The sequence below is a fragment of the Nelusetta ayraudi genome, unplaced genomic scaffold, assembly GCF_046127955.1.
Source record: "Nelusetta ayraudi isolate G7.1 ecotype Tasmania unplaced genomic scaffold, CSIRO-AGI_Nayr_v1 ptg000231l, whole genome shotgun sequence".
In the NCBI taxonomy this organism is placed as follows: Eukaryota; Metazoa; Chordata; class Actinopteri; order Tetraodontiformes; family Monacanthidae; genus Nelusetta; species Nelusetta ayraudi.
In genome coordinates, this window is record NW_027466280.1 from 1 (window position 1) to 21,373 (window position 21,373).

General features: G+C 52.3%; 1 protein-coding gene across 1 annotated transcript; it reads left to right on the forward strand.

Annotated features, from left to right (window-relative positions):
• Positions 1-6,951: 6,951 nt before the first annotated feature.
• On the forward strand, positions 6,952-20,480 carry LOC142882095 (uncharacterized). Its single transcript, XM_076016636.1, has 51 exons — positions 6,952-7,169; positions 8,460-8,654; positions 9,175-9,191; positions 9,367-9,405; positions 9,911-10,003; positions 10,154-10,222; positions 10,311-10,355; positions 10,482-10,535; positions 10,738-10,791; positions 10,890-10,943; positions 11,049-11,102; positions 11,209-11,262; positions 11,346-11,390; positions 11,501-11,554; positions 11,670-11,714; positions 11,829-11,882; positions 12,484-12,582; positions 12,679-12,723; positions 12,813-12,911; positions 12,994-13,047; positions 13,138-13,245; positions 13,330-13,383; positions 13,462-13,560; positions 13,652-13,705; positions 13,819-13,917; positions 14,002-14,055; positions 14,149-14,202; positions 14,288-14,341; positions 14,442-14,495; positions 14,580-14,624; positions 14,707-14,805; positions 15,051-15,158; positions 15,713-15,820; positions 15,908-15,961; positions 16,035-16,088; positions 16,184-16,291; positions 16,466-16,519; positions 16,602-16,655; positions 16,952-17,113; positions 17,192-17,299; positions 17,378-17,485; positions 17,576-17,629; positions 17,716-17,823; positions 17,925-17,978; positions 18,077-18,184; positions 18,275-18,328; positions 18,414-18,521; positions 18,602-18,884; positions 18,965-19,149; positions 19,250-19,492; positions 19,818-20,480. The coding sequence occupies exons 1-51, from the start codon at positions 7,088-7,090 to the stop codon at positions 19,962-19,964; spliced, it is 4,341 nt and encodes a 1,446-aa protein (XP_075872751.1). The 5' UTR covers positions 6,952-7,087; the 3' UTR covers positions 19,965-20,480.
• The last annotated feature ends 893 nt before the right edge of the window (positions 20,481-21,373 follow it).

Below are 21,373 nucleotides of genomic sequence, written 5' to 3' on the forward strand. Positions count from 1 at the left end.
CAGTAACAGTTTTTCCAGATGGAGGCTGCTGCTTCCTGTCGGGGTCCCACACAAACCAGTTTGGGGAGAGGGGAGAAGGTTGAGGGTGAGGTGGCAGCAGCAGCAGCAGCAGCAGCAGTGACTGGAGAGGCAACTGGAAACAGTTCAGTGGAGAGCAAATGTTTCCAGCAACAAGCAGCAGCAGAACCCAGAACCAGCGAGGGAGAACCTGACTGCTGACTTATTATTGACAACTCCACAAGGTTGTCAAGTGATTGCAGCTCAGGACTGAGAGAGAGAGGGGGGGGATCCTCCTGCAGTGGATCCTCCTGCAGTGGGTCTTCACCAGGGACTCTGGGCCACTCTTGCATGATCAAATTGTTCCGGCTGGTCCAGACGCTGTGGTTTCCAAGCATGGCCAGCAGATTCTCAACAGGACTGAGGTCTGGGCTTTGTGCAGGCCACTCCAGGACCTGGTTTTGGTGTCCTTCAGGAAGTGTTGGGCTAATTTGGATGTGTGCTTTGGCTTCTTGTCTTGTTGGCAGACCCACTGCGTATCACCCCTCAGAATACCATCACCGTTGTCTTCTTCCATGGTGCCAGAAACCCAAACAAGCATCAATGTGCCGAGAGGTTCTGTGTTGTCGGGGCTGAAGGCCTCTCCCTTGCTTGGCCATTCATAATCAACACCCGCGTCCAGTTTAGCATCGCCAGCCTGAGGCACGGGGATCCAGAACTCATCTTGACCTTTCCAGTGTTCAAGGTCAAACCTCAGTCTGGCTTTGATGTGTTTGGCTTTGGGCTCTGAAGCCCACCATGGTGGAGAAGCTCACAGAGTTCCTGGAGAGGCCTGGTCAGCAGCGATCATGTTGGCAGATGTCCAGGGCTGCTTGCTGACCTCATGTGTGCTAATATTCCTGACCACCCCACCTCACTGTACTCACTGTACACACTCAGAGGTCTCAGCATGTATTTCAGATTCCAAAATGTACCAGCAGCCACTCAGCAGCACTGCTCAGTGTTTGATGGTATCAAACTGTCTCATAGCTCCAAACGTGTGTGTGTGTGTGTGTGTGTGTGCGTGTGTGTGTGTGTGTGTGTGTGTAGTTTGATGACCACCTGCGGAGAAGAACCCTCTCTCCAGCCCTCCTCCTCCTCCACCTCCTCTTCTTCTCCCCCTCCTCCTCCCCCTCCTCCTCCTACTCCTCCTTCTTCTCCCCCCCTCTCCTCTTCTTCTTCTCCTCCTCCTCCTCCACCTCCTCTTCTTCTCCCCCTCCTCCTCCCCTCCTCCTCCTACTCCTCCTCTTCTTCTCCCCCCCTCTCCTCTTCTTCTTCTCCTCTCCTCTCCCCCTCCTCCTCCTCCTCTCCTCTTCTTCTCCCCCTCCTCCTCCCCCTCCTCTCCTCCTCCTCTCCTCTTCTTCTCCAGCCCTCCTCCCCCTCCTCCTCCTCTCCTCTTCTTCTCCCCTCCCCCTCCTCCTCCTCTCCTCTCCCCTGCTCTCCTCCTCCCTCCTCCTCCTCCTCCTCTTCTTGATCCCCCTCCTCCTCCCCCTCCTCCTCTCCTCTTCTTCTCCAGCCCTCCTCCTCCCCCTCCCCCTCCCCCTCCGCCTCCTCCTCCTCTCCTCTTCTTCTCCAGCCCTCCCTCTCCCCCTCCTCCTCTCCTCTTCTTCTCCCCCTCCCCCTCCCCCTCCTCCTCCTCCTCCTCCTCTCTTCTCCCCCTCCTCCTCCCCCTCCCCCTCCTCCTCCTCTCCCCTCCGCCTCCCCCTCCTCCTCCCCCTCCTCCTCTCCTCTTCTTCTCCAGCCCTCCTCCCCCTCCTCCTCCTCTCCTCTTCTTCTCCCCCTCCTCCCCCTCCCCCTCCTCCTCCTCTCCTCTTCTTCTCCCCCTCCCCCTCCTCCTCCTCCTCTCCAGCTATTGTGGCAGTGAAACGTGACACCCTGCTTTCACTGACAGCCTCCTCAGTTTCTGTGTCTTTTTGTCCCGTGGCCTCTCCTGATGTTCCTGATGTTCCCGACGTTCCTGACGTTCCTGATGTTCCCGACGTTCCTGACGTTCCCGCCGCTGATCGATGTTAGCATGTCAACAGGTTTCAGGACACTGGAGGTTTTCACTGCGACTGAAAGTGGAAGAGGGTAAAAGTTTGGTCAAAGCGAAGGCGGCCGACTCTCTGCTGTTAACTTCCCCACCTGCTTTTTTGTTTTTTTTCCTTCTCCCTCCTTTCTCGGGCCTGTTTTCAGTGTGTCGGTATCTGCGGGAGGGAAGGAGCTGCTCATATTTTCCACTGGCGCAGTGTCGGAGTGTCTGACTGGCTGGAGCTGCTGGATGGGGGCAGGGCGGCAGGAGCAGCAAAGACCAGAGCAGAAACAACCTCCAGCCAGCCGTCTGACTGCAGCTCCACTCCGGGGGGGGTCACAGGTGGGGGTGGAGGTGGCGGTGGGTGGGGCCGGGGCCTGGGGGCGGGGCCTGGCCCCAGGCCGGGGTTGCGGTGGGACGAGCAGGTTTCGTCCAATTGAGGAATTCAGCATCATTTCTGAGTCTTTCTGCTGCTGCTTTTTCTATCTCTTCATTTTCTCTATTGATCTATCTATCACCCCAAGTGGTCAGCAGGTAGCTCCGCCCACCTGAGTCAAGGTCTGGAGGGTGGAGCTACCTGCAGGAGCTCCAGGTGTCTTCCCACTGGGGAGTTTTTCCTGCCACTGTAACATTTAAAGAGAAAAACCCTTGGATTGTTTAAATCAGATGATTGATTGATTGATTGATTGATTGATTGATTGATTGATTGATTGAGTCTGGCCCGTTTCCAAGCTCAGGTGTTCTGCTGTGGGCCTGGACCCAGTCAGTCCAGAACCTCAACAGACTGGCCTGTTAGAAGATGTGAGTTCCTCCTCTGGTTCCTGGGCAAAAGTGGAGGCTGATGCTGGAGACGTGTCAGCTGGGGGGGCGGAGCAGCAGCAGCAGCAGCAGCAGCAGCAGCAGCAGCAGCAGCAGTGGGCTGAAGCTTCCTCGCCCTCTAATTGAGTTCACCCACGATGCCGCGTGGAGGTTCTCCTCCTGCAGCGACCCTGCAGTCTGAGCTGGAGCCTGTTGCTCCACATTTCATATCCACTTATTGTCTCAGACGCAGAGAAGAAGCCTGAAAGAAAAAAAATCATATTTGAAAAGTGAGAGGTGAGAGCGGCGAGCGAGAGGTTGCTGGTTTGAATCCAGCGTCCAGGGTCCTCTGGACCTGAGAGGAGCCCACGTCCTTCCCCTCTGACTGGGTCACACTTAAAATAATAGCAGTGCAATCAGTATAATGAGAGGAATCCACAGCCAGGCACCAAGGAGGGAAGGAGGAGGAGGAGGAGGAGGAGGAGGAGGAGGAGGAGGAGGAGAAGAAGGAGAAGGAGGGAAGGAGGAGGAGGAGGAGGAGAAGGAGGAGGAGAAGGAGAAGGAGGAGGAGAAGGAGGAGAAGGAGAAGGAGGAGGAGAAGGAGAAGAGAAGGAGAAGGAGAAGGAGGAGAAGGAGAAGGAGGAGGAGAAGGAGAAGAGGAGAAGAAGGGGAAGAAGGAGAAGAGGAGAAGAAGGAGAAGGAGGAGGAGAAGAATAAGGAGGAGAAGGAGAAGGAGGAGAAGGAGGAGAAGGAGAAGGAGGAGAAGGAGAAGAAGGGGAAGAAGGAGAAGAGGAGAAGGAGAAGGAGGAGAAGGAGGAGAAGGAGAAGGAGGAGAAGGAGGAGAAGGAGAAGGAGGAGAAGGAGAAGGAGAAGGAGAAGAAGGAGAAGATTTTTGATTTTTGAAAAATAACATTTATTTGCCGCTCTCATTTCCATTGAGTCAATCAAACTACATAAATAAATAAATAAATAAATAAATAATTTTCTTGTTGTTTTTTTACGCAAGCACGTCGCTAAAAGATAGTTCCCCCTCTGTCACTGCACACAATGCACTGTTAAAAGTCCACATGTCACAGAAAAGCTCCAAGTCCCCTGCCCTCCTGTAAAACATAAAAGGAGAAGGAGGAGAAGGAGGAGAAGGAGGAGAAGGAGGAGGAGAAGTTTTTAGGGGGATTTCCACAACCTGACTTTCATGCAGCTGAGGCATATTTTTTACATTAATATATAAACGTGCCTAAATGAGTAAAACAAAGATAAAATAAAAGACACACATATACATTTAAACAGGCATAAAGTAAGAATAAAGAAAATCAACACATGAACAAATAAAACCACTGATGAATCAATGACTGAATAAGTAACTAAAAGTAACTAAAAGTAACTAAAAGTAACCAACCAATCAATGACAGAAGAAGACGTTGGCTGTGGCTGAGTTCCCCCCCACTGGTTCCCTTCATAGGCAGCACTATGCAGTGAGTAGGGGGCGCTATCACACAGTGAAAGACCACAGCTCTCAGTGACTGCAGCAGGAAGTCAGAGTCGTCTCCTCCTCCTCCAGCTCATTGATGACTGAGCAGTCCAATAAAAGCATCTGAAACATCAAACCTTCTCTGGGCAAAGCTTTCATTACCGCAAACAAACAAACAAACAAACAAACAATTAAATCATTTTAAAATATCAACTCATCAGAACTCCTCAGCTGTTGTTTTCCCAGTGCTGACTGCGGCCTCCCGTCGCACCTGCCGACTGTGAATGAAGCGGCATCAGTGCAGTGCAGCATGCAGAGGTGCCAGTGTGCAGCGTTCCCACTGCACTGCACTGCACTGCACTGCACTGCACTGCACTGCACTGCACTGGGACCCTGTCATTTGCCTGCAGGTGGGACCCACCTGATCTTCTCTGCAAACAACACATGGAGTCTGCCTGCAACCCTCAATCAGCCACAGTCTAATTGTCCCATTACAGGGCGGGCGCAGGTTTCACCTGCAGCTGACACACACTGCAGCGCTGCAGTGTGTGTCAGCTGCAGTGTGTGTCAGCTGCAGTGTGTGTCAGGTGTCTTCCAGTCTGAAGCAGTTTGTGAAAGTGTCCTGCAGCCGGGACTCGGCTGGGAGAGCAGAGAGCCTCGGGCGGGGGGGGGGGGGGGGGGGGGGGGGGGGCGAGCAGCTGCACGCAGCAACACGTGGCGGCGCTGAGCCCAGCCAGCACAGGAACTCCATTATTGTTGTCATTGTTGTCATCGTTGTGATTATTTTCGTGTTGATTGTGTTGCTGTGGACGTCGCTTGTTTCATTGAATGGTGACGTGAGCTCAGACTTCTTTCTGCTGCCTTTCATTCAGGACGTTGGGAAAGTTTGTGTTGGCGTTAGATTGTTTTGCTTGAAGTCAAGGGATGGGGTGTCAGGTGGTCCCACCTCCCTGACAGCTGATTGGCTCCTCCCAGCCTCCTGCGAACAAACACGTCCTCCTCTTCCTCCGCTCCGCTGATCAACGACTGCTTCTCCTTCCTCTCCGGAAAAGGGAGTCGCACAACTCTCACACACACACACACACACACACGCACACGGACTCCCAGGATCCTGGCTTCTCACCTGCATTGCCAGGAACCCAACAGAACCAGTTGCCTGTTGGAGGCAGAACCAGCCGAAGGGTTTTGCTCCGCCAGTCGGACTCATTGTGAGAGAATCTTGCGCCCAAACCGCCAGAGCTGAAATGTATGAGTATTATAGATGGCAGCCGCTCCAAACAGCAGAAAATTACCACTTCTATTTTAGCTCAGGGCTCAGTTCACTGGGGCGGTGAGGACAGTCCGGCTCAGAACTCCGACTCCCGAAGCTTCGTTGCAGCACAGAAATATGAGAAGAAGAAGAAGAAGAAGAAGAAAAGTTCAGTCTGAATTTGTGAACAAGAGGTGGAAAGTCTTCTTCTTCTGGTCTGAGGAGCAGCAGGACTTTGCAGTTCCCCTCCAACCACTCACTGACTCACTGACTCACTGACTCACTGACTCACTGACCTGCAGGCTGCAGTGACTGTCATCATGATGAGCTGCTGTGTGTGTGTGTGTTTTGCTGTGAGTCAGTGAGTCAGTGAGTCAGTGAATCAGTGAATCAGTGAATCAGTGAGTCGGAGTGGCTGTGAGTCTCTGGGCTGGTTGACCTCCGGCACTATCATCAGGCTGCTGAGTGCTGGTCTTCCTCTGTGTAGAAGGTTGCTGAGTGTGTGTGTGTGTGTGTGTGTGTGTGTGTGTGTGTGTGTGCACGTGGTGGATGACCGTGTGTGTGTTGGGCTGAGGACGGTGGTGGGCGGAGCCACGGCGGCGAGGTCACATCAGAGCAGAGTGAAGCTGCAAAAAGAAAAAGCTGCAACGTGTCCACGGTGGAATCATCGCTCTGCCAGCTTCTCTTCTTCTCTCTCTCTGCTCGTCTGTGTCTCCCCCCCCCCTACTGATCCTCTCTCTCTCTCTCTCTCTCTCTCTCGCTCTCGCTCATCAATCACTGGCAACTTTTTATTTCCATGTATGAGAAAACAAGAACACTGTCGTGAAACATCATCACGTCATCGTCATGTAAAAGCTCTGTCTTTTATTTCTCCACCTTAATAACAGTCTGGAATGTGTGTGTGTGTGTGTGTGTGTGTGTGTGTGTGTGTGTGTGTGTGTGTGTGTGTGTGACGTTGACGTGTTTTGCTTGTCTGGAGGTGCTCCTCTCCCTCACCAGGGTTTCCTCTCACCACGTCACCACACAGAGTGGTGCTTCTTCTCCTTCTTCTCCTTCTTCTCCTTCTTCTTCCAGACTGACCCCACTCGCATGTATGAGGAGATAAAGAGCAACATGAAAGACCTGTGTGTGTGTGTGTGTGTGTGTGTGTGTGTGTGTGTGTGTGTGAGAGCCTGAAGCTTCAGATCGTCTGGCGAGCGTCTCCTCCTCCACCACCGTCCACGTCTGAGCTGCTCAAACGTGAACTCGCTTGACATGTTGCGCCCCGAAAGAGGGCGGAGCCCCCCGCCGCTTGACATGCGCACAGGGACCGCCCCTTAAAAAAAAAAAAAAAAAAGCAAAAGAAAAAAAGCGGCGGCATATAAAAGCGGCGGCTGGTGCGCTGGTGGAAGCAGTAGGGAGTTTCTGCGAGGGTCTGGATCGGAGTTACGCACAGACCGGACCCTACCGTGTATGAGTGGAGTCTGAGGAGAAACACAGGACTTCCCCCCGTGCCGCAGAGAATCTACATGTCTAATATTTAGACATGTTCAGCTTTGTGGATATTCGGTTAGCGCTGCTGCTCAGCGCAGCAGCTCTTCTGGCCAGCGGTCAAGGCGAGGACGACAGTGAGTATCTCCACATCTCCACCTGCCTCTGCCTCTGGCGGCGGCGCGAGGCGGCGAGGCCGCCCGGGGGTGGGATGCTGAGCTCCGGGTGGCGGCGGAGGGACGAAGGGGACCGAGGTGGTCGGGGTGGGGTGTGGTGGGGTGGAGTGGGGTTGGGGGGCACGGGACGGGGCGGCGGCACATCTGGAGCCAGATGTTGCTTTGTGCGCAGCAGCAGCAGCAGCAGCTGCTGCATGCATCAGCGGTGCGCAATGGAAGGAGACCAGAGAGGGAAAGAGAAGTCAGAGAAGAAAGAAAGAAAGAAAGGAAGAAAGAAAGAAAGAAAGAAGGAAAGAAAGAAAGACAGAAAGAAAGACAGAAAGAAAGGAAGACAGAGGTTCAGTCCGCCCCAGCAGATTTTAATCAGTCTGCTGCGGCTGGGAAGTAGCTGGACGGTGGTTTTTTTTTTTTTTTTAATTTTTTTAGAACTACTTCCCAGAACACTGTGCATGTTCTGAACCACACACTCAACAGCTGCGTTTGATGGTTTGTTTATTTGTTGTTTTAACTCCGACGAAATTCCATCATCAAAAGTTTGACTACCAGTAAAAATCCTTTAAATCTGTTTTAGAAGTTTTCTGGGATGAAGCTTCGAGCTGTGTGTGTGTGTGTGTGTGTGTGTGTGTGTGTGTGTGTGTGTGTGTGTGTGTGTGTGTGTGTTCAATGTAAAAAACTGTCGTTTGGACTGTGAAGCAGGACAATGGAAAAATCTGCGTTGACGTAGACGGTGAAAAAAGTCTAGACGCTAATTAATCACCGAGAGGGTGCGGAACCTCCCGTTCTGTGGGCTGACAGCGCCACCCAGTGGTACATTCTGCACGCCCCCGCACCTCGAGCGCCAGTAACGCCGCTGTGGTTGATGTGGAGTCCTGTGTTGAGTGAAAGTGACTGAAGGAAACTTTCTCCAAGGTTCTGCTGCAGCGTTGGGACTGAACAGTGTGTTTTCCCTCCAGCAAGGCGTCTAGAAATGTTCAATTATGATGTAGATATATCTACAGATAGACATCTATCTATCTATCTATCTATCTGTCTATATGTCTATAGATATTTAGCACTCTGCTCCTCAACGTCTCAGCGCGCGGCTGTGATTAGAAAGCCTTTCAGGACTCACCTGGATTCCAGGTGTGCGACGCTCCTGTTCCAACCTGTCCGGAACGTCTCCGCGTCTCTCTGCATGTCTCTGACTCGGCACCACCCTGGTGGTCCAGCGCCACGACCCCCTCCACTCAGCAGCTCTGTCTCCCCCTTCAGGCCCATTCGGCAGCTGCACATCGGACGGACAGTTGTACAACGACAAGGATGTTTGGAAACCGGAGCCCTGCCAGATCTGCATTTGCGACAGCGGCCACGTGCTGTGCGACGACGTGATCTGCGAGGACACGTCTGACTGCGCGGACCCCATCATCCCCGACGGAGAGTGCTGCCCCATCTGCCCAGATGTCGACGGTACCCCAGCTCCCTTTACTACACCCCCCACTAGCACATCTTAGCACTGTGGCGCCATCTAGCGCCCCTCAGCGGCCGCCACAGGACCCGCGCGGGGCCCTGAGCCTGGCTCAGGATTCTCATGCTGCCTCTGGATTTACCCCCAGTGTCAGGATGGATTCCACCCTCTGGCTCTCTAGGGCCCAGAGTGGGATTTTTTTTATTTTGTTGCGTAGCTGAGACCGAGGCCTTGGCCCCTGGTGTACTGGTGTCTCCAGCTGTCTAATGTCCACCACCATACATCACAATCACCACCATCCTTATTGGCCAATTGTGTGACCTATACAAGGATTAGTTGCTGCAGCAGTTGTTGTTCATGAGCTGCCTTCAGCCACCTTCAGGCAGTGGCTTCCTGGCTGAAGGTGCAACAATATGAGGCAGTGACATATTGAAACTTGTTGCAACACTGAATTTTGTCTGGAATGTTGAAGAGGTGCTGATGTGTTTCTCTCTCTCTCTCTGTGTTCTATTGGTTCTGCAGGACCCCAGGACCCTCAGGTAGGCGGAAAGCCCTCCATCTCCCCCCTACTATCTGCTTCTGACTCAAGCGGAAGCTGGATTTATGGATCTACTTTGATCATGTTTATGTTCCTGGTGCCTAAAGTCTGCTGGAGGCATCACACTTTTGGACTTGTCTCATTTTCCCCTTCATTTTCTTCCTGTTGACCTGCAGCCACCAACCAAGGGAGGAAATGGCCCCAAGGGAGACACGGTGGGTTGGAGCATGAGCACCACACACACACACACACACACACACACACACACACACACACACACACACACACACACACACCACTACGGACAGTTCTTAATTCACCTCACATTCAACCGGTGTCATCAGCGTAGCTCTGACAGTGGTTGTGAGTTGTGTTTCTGTGGAGGCAGGTTTGTGATGATGTGATGATGATGATGATGATGATGATGGTGATAAAAACAGATGTTGCCTGTGGTCTTCATTAGCCATTAGCTTCTCCTGGACACAGATACCATAAGCCAGCAGATGTGACCTCATGTCTTGGTGACCTTTGCTATCTGGGTCAGGGGGTGATGGAAAGTTCAGGGGTCACACAATGTTCATTGGCCTCAACAGATGATGGTCCGTTGGTCAAAACCAGCGAGAGTGTCTGGTGTTTTGGACGAGTGACACGCTGGCAGTCAGTCAGAACCTCCAGAGTGAAATCCAAGCTCTCATCTTGTGGTTTGTGGCCTCTCTGCAGGGTCCTCCTGGGCCTCCTGGCAACGATGGACTTGATGGAGAGCCTGGCCTGCCCGGCCCACCTGGTCCTCCTGGTCCCCCTGGCCTTGGCGGAGTAAGTGTCCAGGATGTGGCCTTCAGCTTCCTGCCTCACGTCCTGCTGTTGGCCTTTCTTTCTCTTTTCATATTCAGAACATCCTTCAGCAGCTCTTCTGCCGTCCTCTGATGAACCGAGTCTGATCTTTCATTTCCTTTCCTTCTGCAGAACTTCTCTCCTCAGATGGGCTACGTAGACCACTCCAAATCCAGCGGCCCACCCGTCCCCGGCCCTATGGTACCAAGCCCCTCCTCCTCCTCCCGCCATCACTACATCACACCTTTGTTTACCGTTAGCTGTCTCACACTCTCACCTTTGTCAACAGGGTCCCATGGGTCCTCGTGGTACTCCTGGACCTGCTGGCTCCAGTGTAAGTCTGAGCGGAGACTTTAGCTCCCTTTTCAACTGATGCCCACGGCTCCATATTTAAAAGCAGTGTCTGAAGACCCGGTGTGACACGGTGTGTTTATGGGTTTTTCTCCTCTCCGTCTCACAGGGTCCTCAGGGCTTCACTGGACCCGCTGGTGAGCCTGGTGAGCCCGGTGCATCTGTAAGTACACGACGTGTTCTTTCTGATAAAGCTTTCACTGTGCCACACGAATCCGAATGAACATAGTCCTGATCCATCAGAGTGAATTGCCACTTCCTGTACTTGTGATTGTATTTCCTGTTGAGAGACACAATCAACATTTGGACACCTTGTGTTGAGATGTGTTGACAGTGCAGATCCACTCATTTGTTGTCTTTTCCAGGGTCCCATGGGTCCTCGTGGCCCCGCCGGTCCCCCTGGAAAGAACGGAGATGATGTAAGTGAAGAACTGGAATGACTTCTTCTGATTTATTGCCACCGGCCAACCAGGCTGGTTTCACTTGGTTCCACTGAGTGTCTGCGTGTCTCCAACAGGGTGATGCTGGAAAATCCGGCCGTCCTGGTGAGCGTGGATCTGCCGGCCCCCAGGTGAGTGATGCCTGTGCAGGTCAAAGTTCACAGACAGACTGCATGTCCTGGTAGCGTGCAGGAGAAAAGCTCAAGAACACAACTCCTGCTGTGCCCTTCCTGTAGGGAGCTCGTGGATTCCCCGGAACTCCTGGACTTCCCGGCATCAAGGGACACAGAGTGAGTCTGGAAGAACATTTAACTGAGAAAAAAGAAATGTCATCATCATGGTGGACAGTGATCTAATGCTGCTGCTGCTGCTGCTGCTCGTTGATGATGTCTGCAGGGTTTCAATGGTCTGGATGGATCCAAGGGAGACTCTGGACCTGCTGGACCCAAGGTAGGATGATGTGACGGCATGTAGAACCTGACAGAGTCTCTGGTGCAGATCATCTCATCAGATCTTGTACTGTCGGCCCACAGGGAGAGGCTGGTGCCTCTGGCGAGAACGGCGTTCCCGGAACCATGGTAGGAACGATGCTTCTGAGTCCAGTCTGAAGACAAAGCAGCACATCTTCACTAGCATTCTAGACCATTAGCATTTCCGAGCTAACGTTGAGTTTTCACGTCTGGTGCAGGGTTCCCGTGGTATTCCTGGTGAGAGAGGCCGCCCCGGTGCTCCTGGCCCTGCTGTAAGCTCCGCCTCCTCCCCACTCGCAAAGAAACTCCAGCTCATTATTACCATTCCTCTTTTTCGCCTGTTGTCAATGCTGATTTCCTGCTCCTCCTCTTCCTCCTCCTCTGCAGGGTGCTCGTGGTAATGACGGCAACTCCGGCCCTGGTGGTCCCCCTGTGAGTCCCACCTCACCTCAGCCCGTTCATGGCTCCGCCTCTAGCAATGTCACGTGGTTTATAAAGTGTGAGGATATTCCCGTCATGACGTGAGCTTCTGTCTTTGGATTCTAGGGATCCACTGGACCCGCTGGACCCCCTGGATTCCCCGGTGGTGCTGGTGCTAAGGTACCAGTGCAGTTGCCATGTCTGGTCCAATTGATGGATATTTATTCCAAGAACAATAAACAGAGACGACAGACTACAGTATCTGAAATTGAATGATATTGGTTAAAACTGAAATAAGAACCAGAAGTTGAACCAGGAATAGATTTCATTTTTCATGAGAACTTAAAAAGCTAGAAAATGAAAATGTGTGTGGTTTAGTCTTTAGTCACTTTGATCATATCTCTCTTTGCATGCACAGTCGAAGCATTGAGGCAGAATGTTTAAACTTGGTTTTCCAATTTCCTCGTACTTCTGACACACATGAAAATCATCAGTGCGGCAAATGTGAAAGTCGTCTAGGAAAAGAATGGCGTCAGGAATCACGGCCAGCACAGTGGTCGGTGATATTTTCTGATGAAAGATAAAAGAAAACTAGCGTGGAGTAGTTTTCTCGAGTGGACACTGGACACCTACTGACACCAGGTAGTGTCAGGAGGCTCCTCCTCCTAACCTGGAGGCCTCTCCACAGTCACCGCCCATCAGTCCGCCTCGTTCAGTCACCGAGCCATCAGTCATGTTTCCAGAGGTGCTGCCTCCTCACACACACCTGCTTCCGTCACAGGGAGAGACTGGACCTCAGGGAGGCCGTGGAAATGATGGACCCCAGGGATCCCGTGGTGAGCCCGGTAACCCCGGACCTGCTGGATCTGCCGGACCTGCTGTGAGTAAATCCTGGACTTTGTGCAGACTCCACTGAAAAACAAAATTGCAGTCCATTTTCCATAATTGCTGATTTTGTGTTCTTGGTGTTGGACAGGGCGCCCCTGGAACCGATGGTGCCCCTGGTGCTAAGGGTGCTACCGTACGTAGCCTTCTCATCCACCCTCACGCTTAAACCCTGTAGACCCTGAAAAGCAGAAGCTCTGACCACCACGCTTGTCTGTCTCACAGGGCCCTGCTGGTATTGCTGGTGCTCCCGGTTTCCCTGGAGCCCGTGGTCCTGCTGGAGCTCAGGGAGCTGTTGGTGCTCCTGGTCCTAAGGGTAACAATGTGAGTGGACAAGTTGATGGTGTGAACTTTGTTATAAAGGTTTGACAGAATGGCTGAGTAAAATGTCTGCTGCTGCCGACAGGGTGACCACGGACCTTCCGGTCCCAAGGGAGAGCCTGGTGCCAAGGGAGAGCCTGTAAGCCTCAGACGCTCCACAGTTCATTCTTTCATTTATCCAAAGTTTTGCGGGAGACAAAGTTTCTAAGGATCTTCCTTTATCTGTCAGGGCCCCGCTGGTGCACAGGGACTCCCTGGAAATTCTGGTGAGGAGGGAAAGAGAGGATCACGTGGTGAGCCTGGCGGTGCTGGACCTCGTGGACCCAATGGAGAGCGTGTATGTTTTCTTGTGGGCAGTTTTTTTCCTGGTGGTTCTGCAGGTGGAACGACTGACGTGGTTGACGTGTGGTGTCTCCTTTAGGGTGGCCCTGGTGCTCGTGGTTTCCCTGGTGCTGATGGAGGTGCTGGTGGCAAGGTGAGTCAGACTTCCTCCCCAGCGCATTGAGCCCATTTAAGATTCTCAGGACCTGACCCTTCTGCGCTTGTTTGATAGGGTGCCCCTGGTGAGCGTGGTGCCCCTGGCCCAATGGGAGCTCAGGGAGCCACTGGAGAGTCTGGAAGCTCTGGTGCTCCTGGCGCCCCTGGATCCAAGGTGGGTTCTGCTCTGGATTGATCACACTGCATTACTTCTGTGTAGTCGCACAACCAGTAACCGTCTCACACACACAACCTTCTGTCCACAGGGTGTGACTGGCAGCCCCGGCAGCCCCGGCGCTGATGGCAAAGCTGGACCTTCTGTAAGTTCAAACTGGGAGCGATGTGGCTGAGATAGCACAAGAGTCAGTCAGACTGTGAGAGAAAAGTATTGTAGTGAGTACTCAGGATGGCCTGTGTTTCTGATGATGTTTAGGGTGCTAATGGACAAGATGGACGCCCTGGACCCGCTGGCCCCGCTGGACCCAGAGGAGCTCCTGGAGTCATGGGATTCCCCGGATTCAAGGGACCTGGTGTGAGTTGACTGCGTTAGAGAAGCGCCGACCCTTTTCCGCAAGTCCAGGGGAGTGGAGCACTAATGCTTGTTGTTCACCACCAGGGTGAGGCTGGAAAGGCTGGTGAGAGAGGACCCGCTGGTGCTGTTGGCTCTGTTGTGAGTACCAGAAAACCGCCTGCAGAAGCAACTTGGTTGATTTTGAAGGTGGTAGCAGGTGGTAACTGGTGTGGGTGATGTTCCTGTTGTCAGGGTGCTCCTGGTAAGGACGGTGACGTTGGTGCTCCTGGACCCTCTGGCATTGCTGTATGTATCTCCTGATCAAATGCCCTCAGACAGTTTCTGACTGTGTGAGTTCTTGCGGTAACGTCTCTGCTTCTGTGATGTGTAGGGACCTGCTGGAGAGAAGGGAGAGCAGGGACCTGCTGGACCTCCTGGATTCCAGGTACCTTCTTAGAGGAGAGCAGCAGCCTCCGTGCCGCCATCCCCATTTAGCTGCTGTTTTCACTTCCAACTCATGTCCTCCACCTTGCTTCCCCATGTAGGGTCTGCCTGGACCCCAAGGTGCTACTGGTGAGACTGGCAAGCCTGGTGAGCAGGTAAGACTCCAAAACAGACTGAGGTAAAAGCGTGTATAGGCATGACCCTCGACCAACATCCGTGACCACATCTCTTCTGCTCAGGGAGGTGCCGGTGAGGTTGGACCCTACGGCCCATCTGGATCCAGAGTGAGTTTCCTCTGCCTTCTCCTCTCAACCACGACCAATGCCATTCTTCTGCCTCCAGCTTAAATTGGACTCTCTGCCATAGGGTGAAAGAGGTGCCCCTGGCGAGCGTGGTGCTAATGGTGTTGCTGGTCCCACTGGACCCCGTGGTGCTCCTGGCCCTGCTGGTAACGACGGAGCCAAGGTCGGTTAAAGAGCATCATAAGCATCCATTTTAAATTGAATGCACTTCTTGATAGAAATGGTGGGAGCGCCTCCTGTTGGTGGTCCTTGTGAATGTATCAGTAGTATTTGTCCATAATTCAATATGTTATTGGAAGTTACATATTTATCCAGAAACTTCAGTGAACTGGACAACAATAAACAGTACTGCTGCTTGTTATAACACGTTGATGTCTGATGTTTCCACCTCTATGTGCTGGTCCACAGGGAGAGACTGGTGCCGGTGGAGCGCCCGGTGCTGCTGGAGCTCCCGGAATGCAGGGAATGCCTGGTGAGCGTGGAGCTTCTGGTCTTCCCGGAGTCAAGGGAGAGAGAGTAAGTCTAGCACCTTAACTCTTCATAAGACCAAAGCTGTGTCAGTAGTAACCCTAGCAGCAGCAGCAGCAGCAGCAGCAGCAGCAGCAGTGAAGATCAGTGTCAGTCAAAGAAGTGCAGACGCCAATCACCTCAGAGGGAAATGCAGAACTTCTGCTCTTACTATTCTCAGAGGCATCTGTTGGGTCAATCACGAAGCAACGTGTGCAGAGTCTGAGGAGATTTGTGACACAACAACAACCAGATGAGATTAGATTGGAATTTATTATTGCCCTGCACTTTTGTGCAATAATATCAAAAGTCCGAAAACCACTTTAAACACAATTTGTAACACAACAGCGGCACTGAGAAAGTGCACAATAAAAGCAGTGCTGAGGTGAACTGAAAAGACTCTGGAAGAGGCAGGAAGTGATGCAGCAGTAAAATAAAAGTCAGACGAACCAGGTAGCGCCAGCTCCACGCTGCCTGCGAGGCCACTTAGTGTCTGCAACCGTGGAGTAACCAATGGCAGTTCAGACTCCGCCTCTCCATCCTAAACGAGTTGCTCCTTTTAGGGAGAAGCTGGTATCAAGGGAGGCGAAGGAGCTTCTGGCAAGGACGGAGCCCGTGGTCTGACTGGTGCTATTGGACTGCCTGGACCCTCTGGACCTCAGGGTGAGAGGGTAAGTAGGAGAAGCCATGACCAATGACATCACAACACCATGGTGACACATGGTGTTTAGAAGCTGAGCTTGTTGTTCTGCTGGCAGGGTGAGCCTGGCCCTGTTGGAGTGTCTGGACCCACTGGACCCCGTGGTGCCCCTGTAAGTTCCTCCACTCCAAAATGCACATCCATGGTGTGTCTTCTGGGTTTGACTAAACATCTTCCCTCCACAGGGTGAGCGTGGAGAGACTGGACCTGGTGGAGCCGCTGGTTTCGCTGGAGCTCCTGTGAGAATGCCGAGCCTCGGTCACATGTTGAGAAGCTTTGCGTTTAATCAAAGTGCAGCAAGAATAAAGTTGCTTCTGCTTCTATTCCACCTCAGGGTGCTGATGGCCAGCCTGGTGCTAAGGGAGAGACTGGTGCCACTGGACCCAAGGGAGATTCTGGTGCTCCAGGACATGGTGGACCTGTCGGAGGTGCTGGTCCTCAGGTAAAATAGTGACGAGGATGTCTTTGCTGAGCTAAAACTGAAAAGCTAAAATTATATTCACAAGTGACCTCAAATCAGACCGAATAGTAAACTTCATCAGTGGAAGTCCTGTCAGGTGTACCAAAGCACCATTAAACTGAGTGTCCTCTTTGACCTTGTGTATTTTCTCCGCAGGGACCTGCTGGTCCTCCTGGACCCAAGGGTGCTTCTGGTGGTATTGGAGCTCCTGTAAGTATGATGATATCTTCATATTCAAAGGAGATTTGGTGGATGCTGGATGCTCACCTTGTCCTCGTCTGGCTGTGTGCAGGGTGCTACTGGCTTCCCTGGACCTGCTGGCAGAGTTGGACCTCCCGGCCCCGCTGTGAGTTTCACCCCAAACTCGTCCACATGCACAAGACATTAAGAATGAATGAGCCTCAGCAATGGGAAAACCATCAGAAATACATGGAAACAGACCAAAACATGTTGAAAGAAGCACCCCAAAGACACAAAGTTGTCATCAACAAAAGAAGACACACGTCTCACAGCTCTGGGAGTCCAGACGGGTCTAAAGTTCAGAGCTTTTTGGGTGGAGCCACTCATTTAGTTTAGACACGACACAGTCACCTCTCGCTGTCACCAATGTGAGGCCTAACGCTTGTGGCTGCACTTGTCCAGGGAGTTGCTGGACCACCCGGACCCCTCGGACCTGTTGGCAAGGATGGCGCTAGAGGAGCTCGTGGTGAGACTGGTCCTTCTGGTCGCCCTGGTGAGATTGGTGGTGTTGGAGCCCCAGGACCTAGCGGAGAGAAGGGATCCCCTGGTTCCGATGGTGCCCCCGTGAGTGTCCCGGTAAACTTCGCATAATGCCCACAGTTATGTATCATTGCTGACTGCCTGCTGTGGCATCTTGTTCAGGGCGCCGCTGGTACCTCTGGACCTCAAGGTATTGCTGGACAGCGTGGTATCGTAGGTCTCCCCGGACAGCGTGGTGAGCGTGGTTTCGGTGGTCTGCCTGGACCTGCTGTGAGTCATCACCCCTGGCACAGACTTTGCTCCCAGACTGAAGGGATCCACACTGATCTGTGACCGTCTCTTCCTCAGGGTGAGCCTGGAAAACAGGGACCTCACGGAGTCGTTGGTGAGCGTGGAGCCCCCGGACCTGCCGGAGCTCCTGGATTGGCTGGAGCCTCTGGAGAGGCTGGCCGTGAGGTAGGAGGCTTTGCTCTGTCTAAATGTGCACAGACATGCACACTTACGTGGAGCCCAAAACACATTTTTTACCTGCCCCTTTTTTGACAGGGATCCACCGGTCACGATGGTTCCCCCGGTCGCGATGGACCCACCGGCCCCAAGGTGACTTCTTGGTTCCTCAGTAAAAAAGAATCCAGCTGCTTCCTTTAGCTGTGCTTCACAGTCTGACCAGAGATCTCCTCAAACAGGGAAACCGCGGTGAGGCTGGTGTTGCTGGACCCCCTGGACCTCCTGGTGCTCCTGGTGCTCCCGGTTCTGTTGGCCCATCTGGCAAGACTGGTGACCGCGGAGAGTCTGTGAGTGACATTTTTCGGCCTGGTGAAAAATGGTTCGACAACTTTGTAGGCAATGGACTGCTTGACCTTCATGGATTGATTGCTTTGTCATGTTCCTTTAGGGTCCCGCTGGTTCTGCTGGTCCCTCCGGTCCTGCTGGAGTTCGCGGTCCCGCTGTATGTTCAACTTCGTACACAATTTGAAGCTATGAACCTTTGGGATGTTGCTCAGATCTTGTGCCAACTGACTTGCTGCTGCTGCTGCTTCCGCTTAGGGCCCTGCTGGTGCTAAGGGAGACAGAGGAGAGGCTGGTGAGGCTGGAGAGAGAGGCCACAAGGGACACAGAGGATTCAGCGGCATGCAGGGTCTGTCCGGACCTGCTGTGAGTAACAGCTTCAAACTGCTTCTGTCCAAAGTCTTTTCGGTATAAGGGACCTTGACGTTGTCATTGCTAAATGTGTGATTCCTGCAGGGATCTCATGGTGAGAGAGGACCCGCTGGTGCCTCTGGACCCGCTGGACCAAGAGTAAGACTTTTGCACACAAAACCAACAAATCAGAGACTCTTAAACATGTAAGTAGCATGCTAAACTATTGCGCTTCCCGTCGCAGGGACCTGCTGGATCCGCCGGCTCCGCTGGTAAGGATGGCATGAACGGACTGCCTGGACCCATTGGACCCCCTGGACCTCGTGGCCGCAACGGAGAGATGGGACCTGCTGTGAGTGACATCTCTCAGTTCCAGAGCAAGTTCTTTAACACTTCATCTGCATTTTGTAATCGGCTGACATCTCCCAACAGGGTCCTCCTGGACCTCCTGGACCTCCTGGACCAGCCGGTGCTCCCGGTGGTGGATTCGACTTCATCAGCCAGCCAATCCAGGAGAAAGCTCCTGATCCCTTCCGTGGTGGCCACTACCGCGCTGATGACCCCAACATGATGCGCGACCGCGACATGGAGGTTGACACCACCCTCAAGACCCTGACGCAGAAGGTGGAGAAGATCCGCAGCCCTGACGGCACCCAGAAGAGCCCCGCTCGCATGTGCCGTGACCTGAGGATGTGCCACCCTGAGTGGAAGAGCGGTGAGTAGTGCAGAGATCTGCTGCACCAGCAGATTGTGGGCGAGCTCGGATTGACACGGACTCATCTTCCTGACTTTCAGGCACCTACTGGGTGGATCCCAACCAAGGATCTCCTCTGGATGCCATCAAGGTCTTCTGCAACATGGAGACTGGTGAGACTTGCGTCAACCCAAGCGACAACACCGTCCCCATGAAGAACTGGTACCTCAGCAAGAACACCAAGAAGCACGTCTGGTTCAGCGAGTCCATGACCGGTGGATTCCAGGTGAGCAGTCCAAAGCAAAGAGATTCAACCTCCACGAGCAGACCCCATTCGGCTTCACCGGCCCACTTACGGAAACCTTTTTCCTCACTCGATTCCACAGTTCCAGTACGGCAACGAGGGATCTGACCCCGAGGACGTCAGCATCCAGATGACCTTCATGCGCCTGATGTCCAACCAGGCCTCCCAGAACGTCACATACCACTGCAAGAACAGCGTGGCCTACATGGACGCCGCCACCGGCAACCTGAAGAAGGCTGTGCTGCTCCAGGGATCCAACGACGTGGAGATCAGAGCCGAGGGCAACAGCCGCTTCACATACACCGTCAGTGAGGATGGCTGCACGGTCAGTACCTTCTCTCCTCGCAAGCCCTCACAGTACCTTGTAATATCTCACAGTACCTCACAGTACCTCACAATAGCTTGTAATACCTCACAGTACCTCACAGTACCTTGTAATACCTCACAATACCTCACAGTACCTCACAGTACCTCACAGTACCTCACAATAGCTTGTAATACCTCACAGTACCTCACAGTACCTTGTAATACCTCACAATACCTCACAGTACCTCACAGTACCTCACAATACCTTGTTATACCTCACAATACCTCACTGTGCTTGTTTTCTTCTGAAAAACGCTGACTGTTGCCTCTTTCTGTGCCCACAGTCACACACTGGCACATGGGGCAAGACAGTCATCGATTACAAGACCTCGAAAACATCCCGCCTGCCCATCATTGACATTGCTCCTATGGATGTTGGTGCACCTGATCAGGAGTTTGGCGTCGAAATTGGTCCCGTCTGCTTCTTGTAAAAAAATGAACGAAATATGGACATGACGTTGTTGTTTTTTTCTAGCAGTCATCTCTAAACCCCGCCCCCCCCCCTTTTTTTTCTATGCATTGAAAACCCATTCGGCTGCCATTGGTCCACATGCTTAAAACCACTCTACTGAAGACGGTCTCTGTGTTTTTTCCAACTGCGAGAAGTGTTTTTTCAGGACTGCTACTCCAAAACCAAAGCCAACCACAAGGACACTTTGAAAAGAAACTTTTGTTTCCACCGGCAACAAGAAAATAATATATGCTTGTGTAAAAAAAAAAATTCCCCTGGAGATTAAGAAAGAAAACCCAAAACCCAACGGTGCAATGAAACACAGGTGACTTTTGCCATTCTTCTACCACTGCGGAAGGACATTGAAAACAACAAATGATATGTACCATTTTCCTGGTGTTAAATAAATTGTAAAAAGTGTGAAGCGTCTTCTTGTTCTAAATTTGTGCGGTAAAAACATCGCCGTGGGGAGAGCAGCAAAAGAGCCAGGCGGTCCTTAGCAATACGCAGAGACGGCTACCTCGCAACAAGAAGTCACCGCTCGGCTTTTTCTCAAACTGAAAGGGTTTTTTTTTTTTTTTTTTTTACACAAGTGTATTGTGGCCACAGTCAAAGGTGCTATTGAGATTTCAAGGAGGTCCGGTCGGTGTTTGATGGCGACGTCTCACACTGTAACGGTTGCCACTAATGCCTGCGGAACCTTCTGGTGCTACTCGACCCTCCGCCCGTTGTCTTGTTGTCTGTGCAGTGCAACTGTTTTCTTCTTGAGGCGTTGCTGTGATTCCAGAAAGCAGGAGAGCTTCCTGGGAGAAGGCCACCACTGCAGATGTATTGCATGCAATCCTGTCTGTAGCCAAGCAAAAGCAAGTGTCTCTGGTTCAATATCATTTTGCTGCCGGTTCTGTTCAGTGTCCGTTCTTCTGTCTGTTTGCCCTCCTGTGGAAAAACCCTCCTCACTAAAAGCCTGGAAAGAAAAAAAAAAAAAAAAAAAAAAAAAAAAAGAAGCGGCACAACTCTGCCCCCTCCTGTTTATGTTGTTTGTTGATGTCTTTCGCGAAGGGTTTCTTAAAAAATGAATTTGAAGCAGACCCACTTTCACGGGAGAGATTCTGTACTTATTTTGTACATGTATAATAAATTGAGATGTTTTTAATTATTGTGGGTGCTGAAATAAAGCATGTGAAGTGGTCTCCTCAGTGGCCGAGTTTTCACTGTCCTCTTTTGCAACTGTTGTGAAACTGCAGTCAGGAGTTGGAGGCGAGTCCGTTTGTGAACTTTTCTCTTTCAACCCCTCCCACGTGGCGCTGCTGAGAACTCCACCGTTGCACAGCAGCTGCACCGACCACAGTTTGATCAGGCGGCAGTGAAAACAAAGCCTGCAGAAAATCC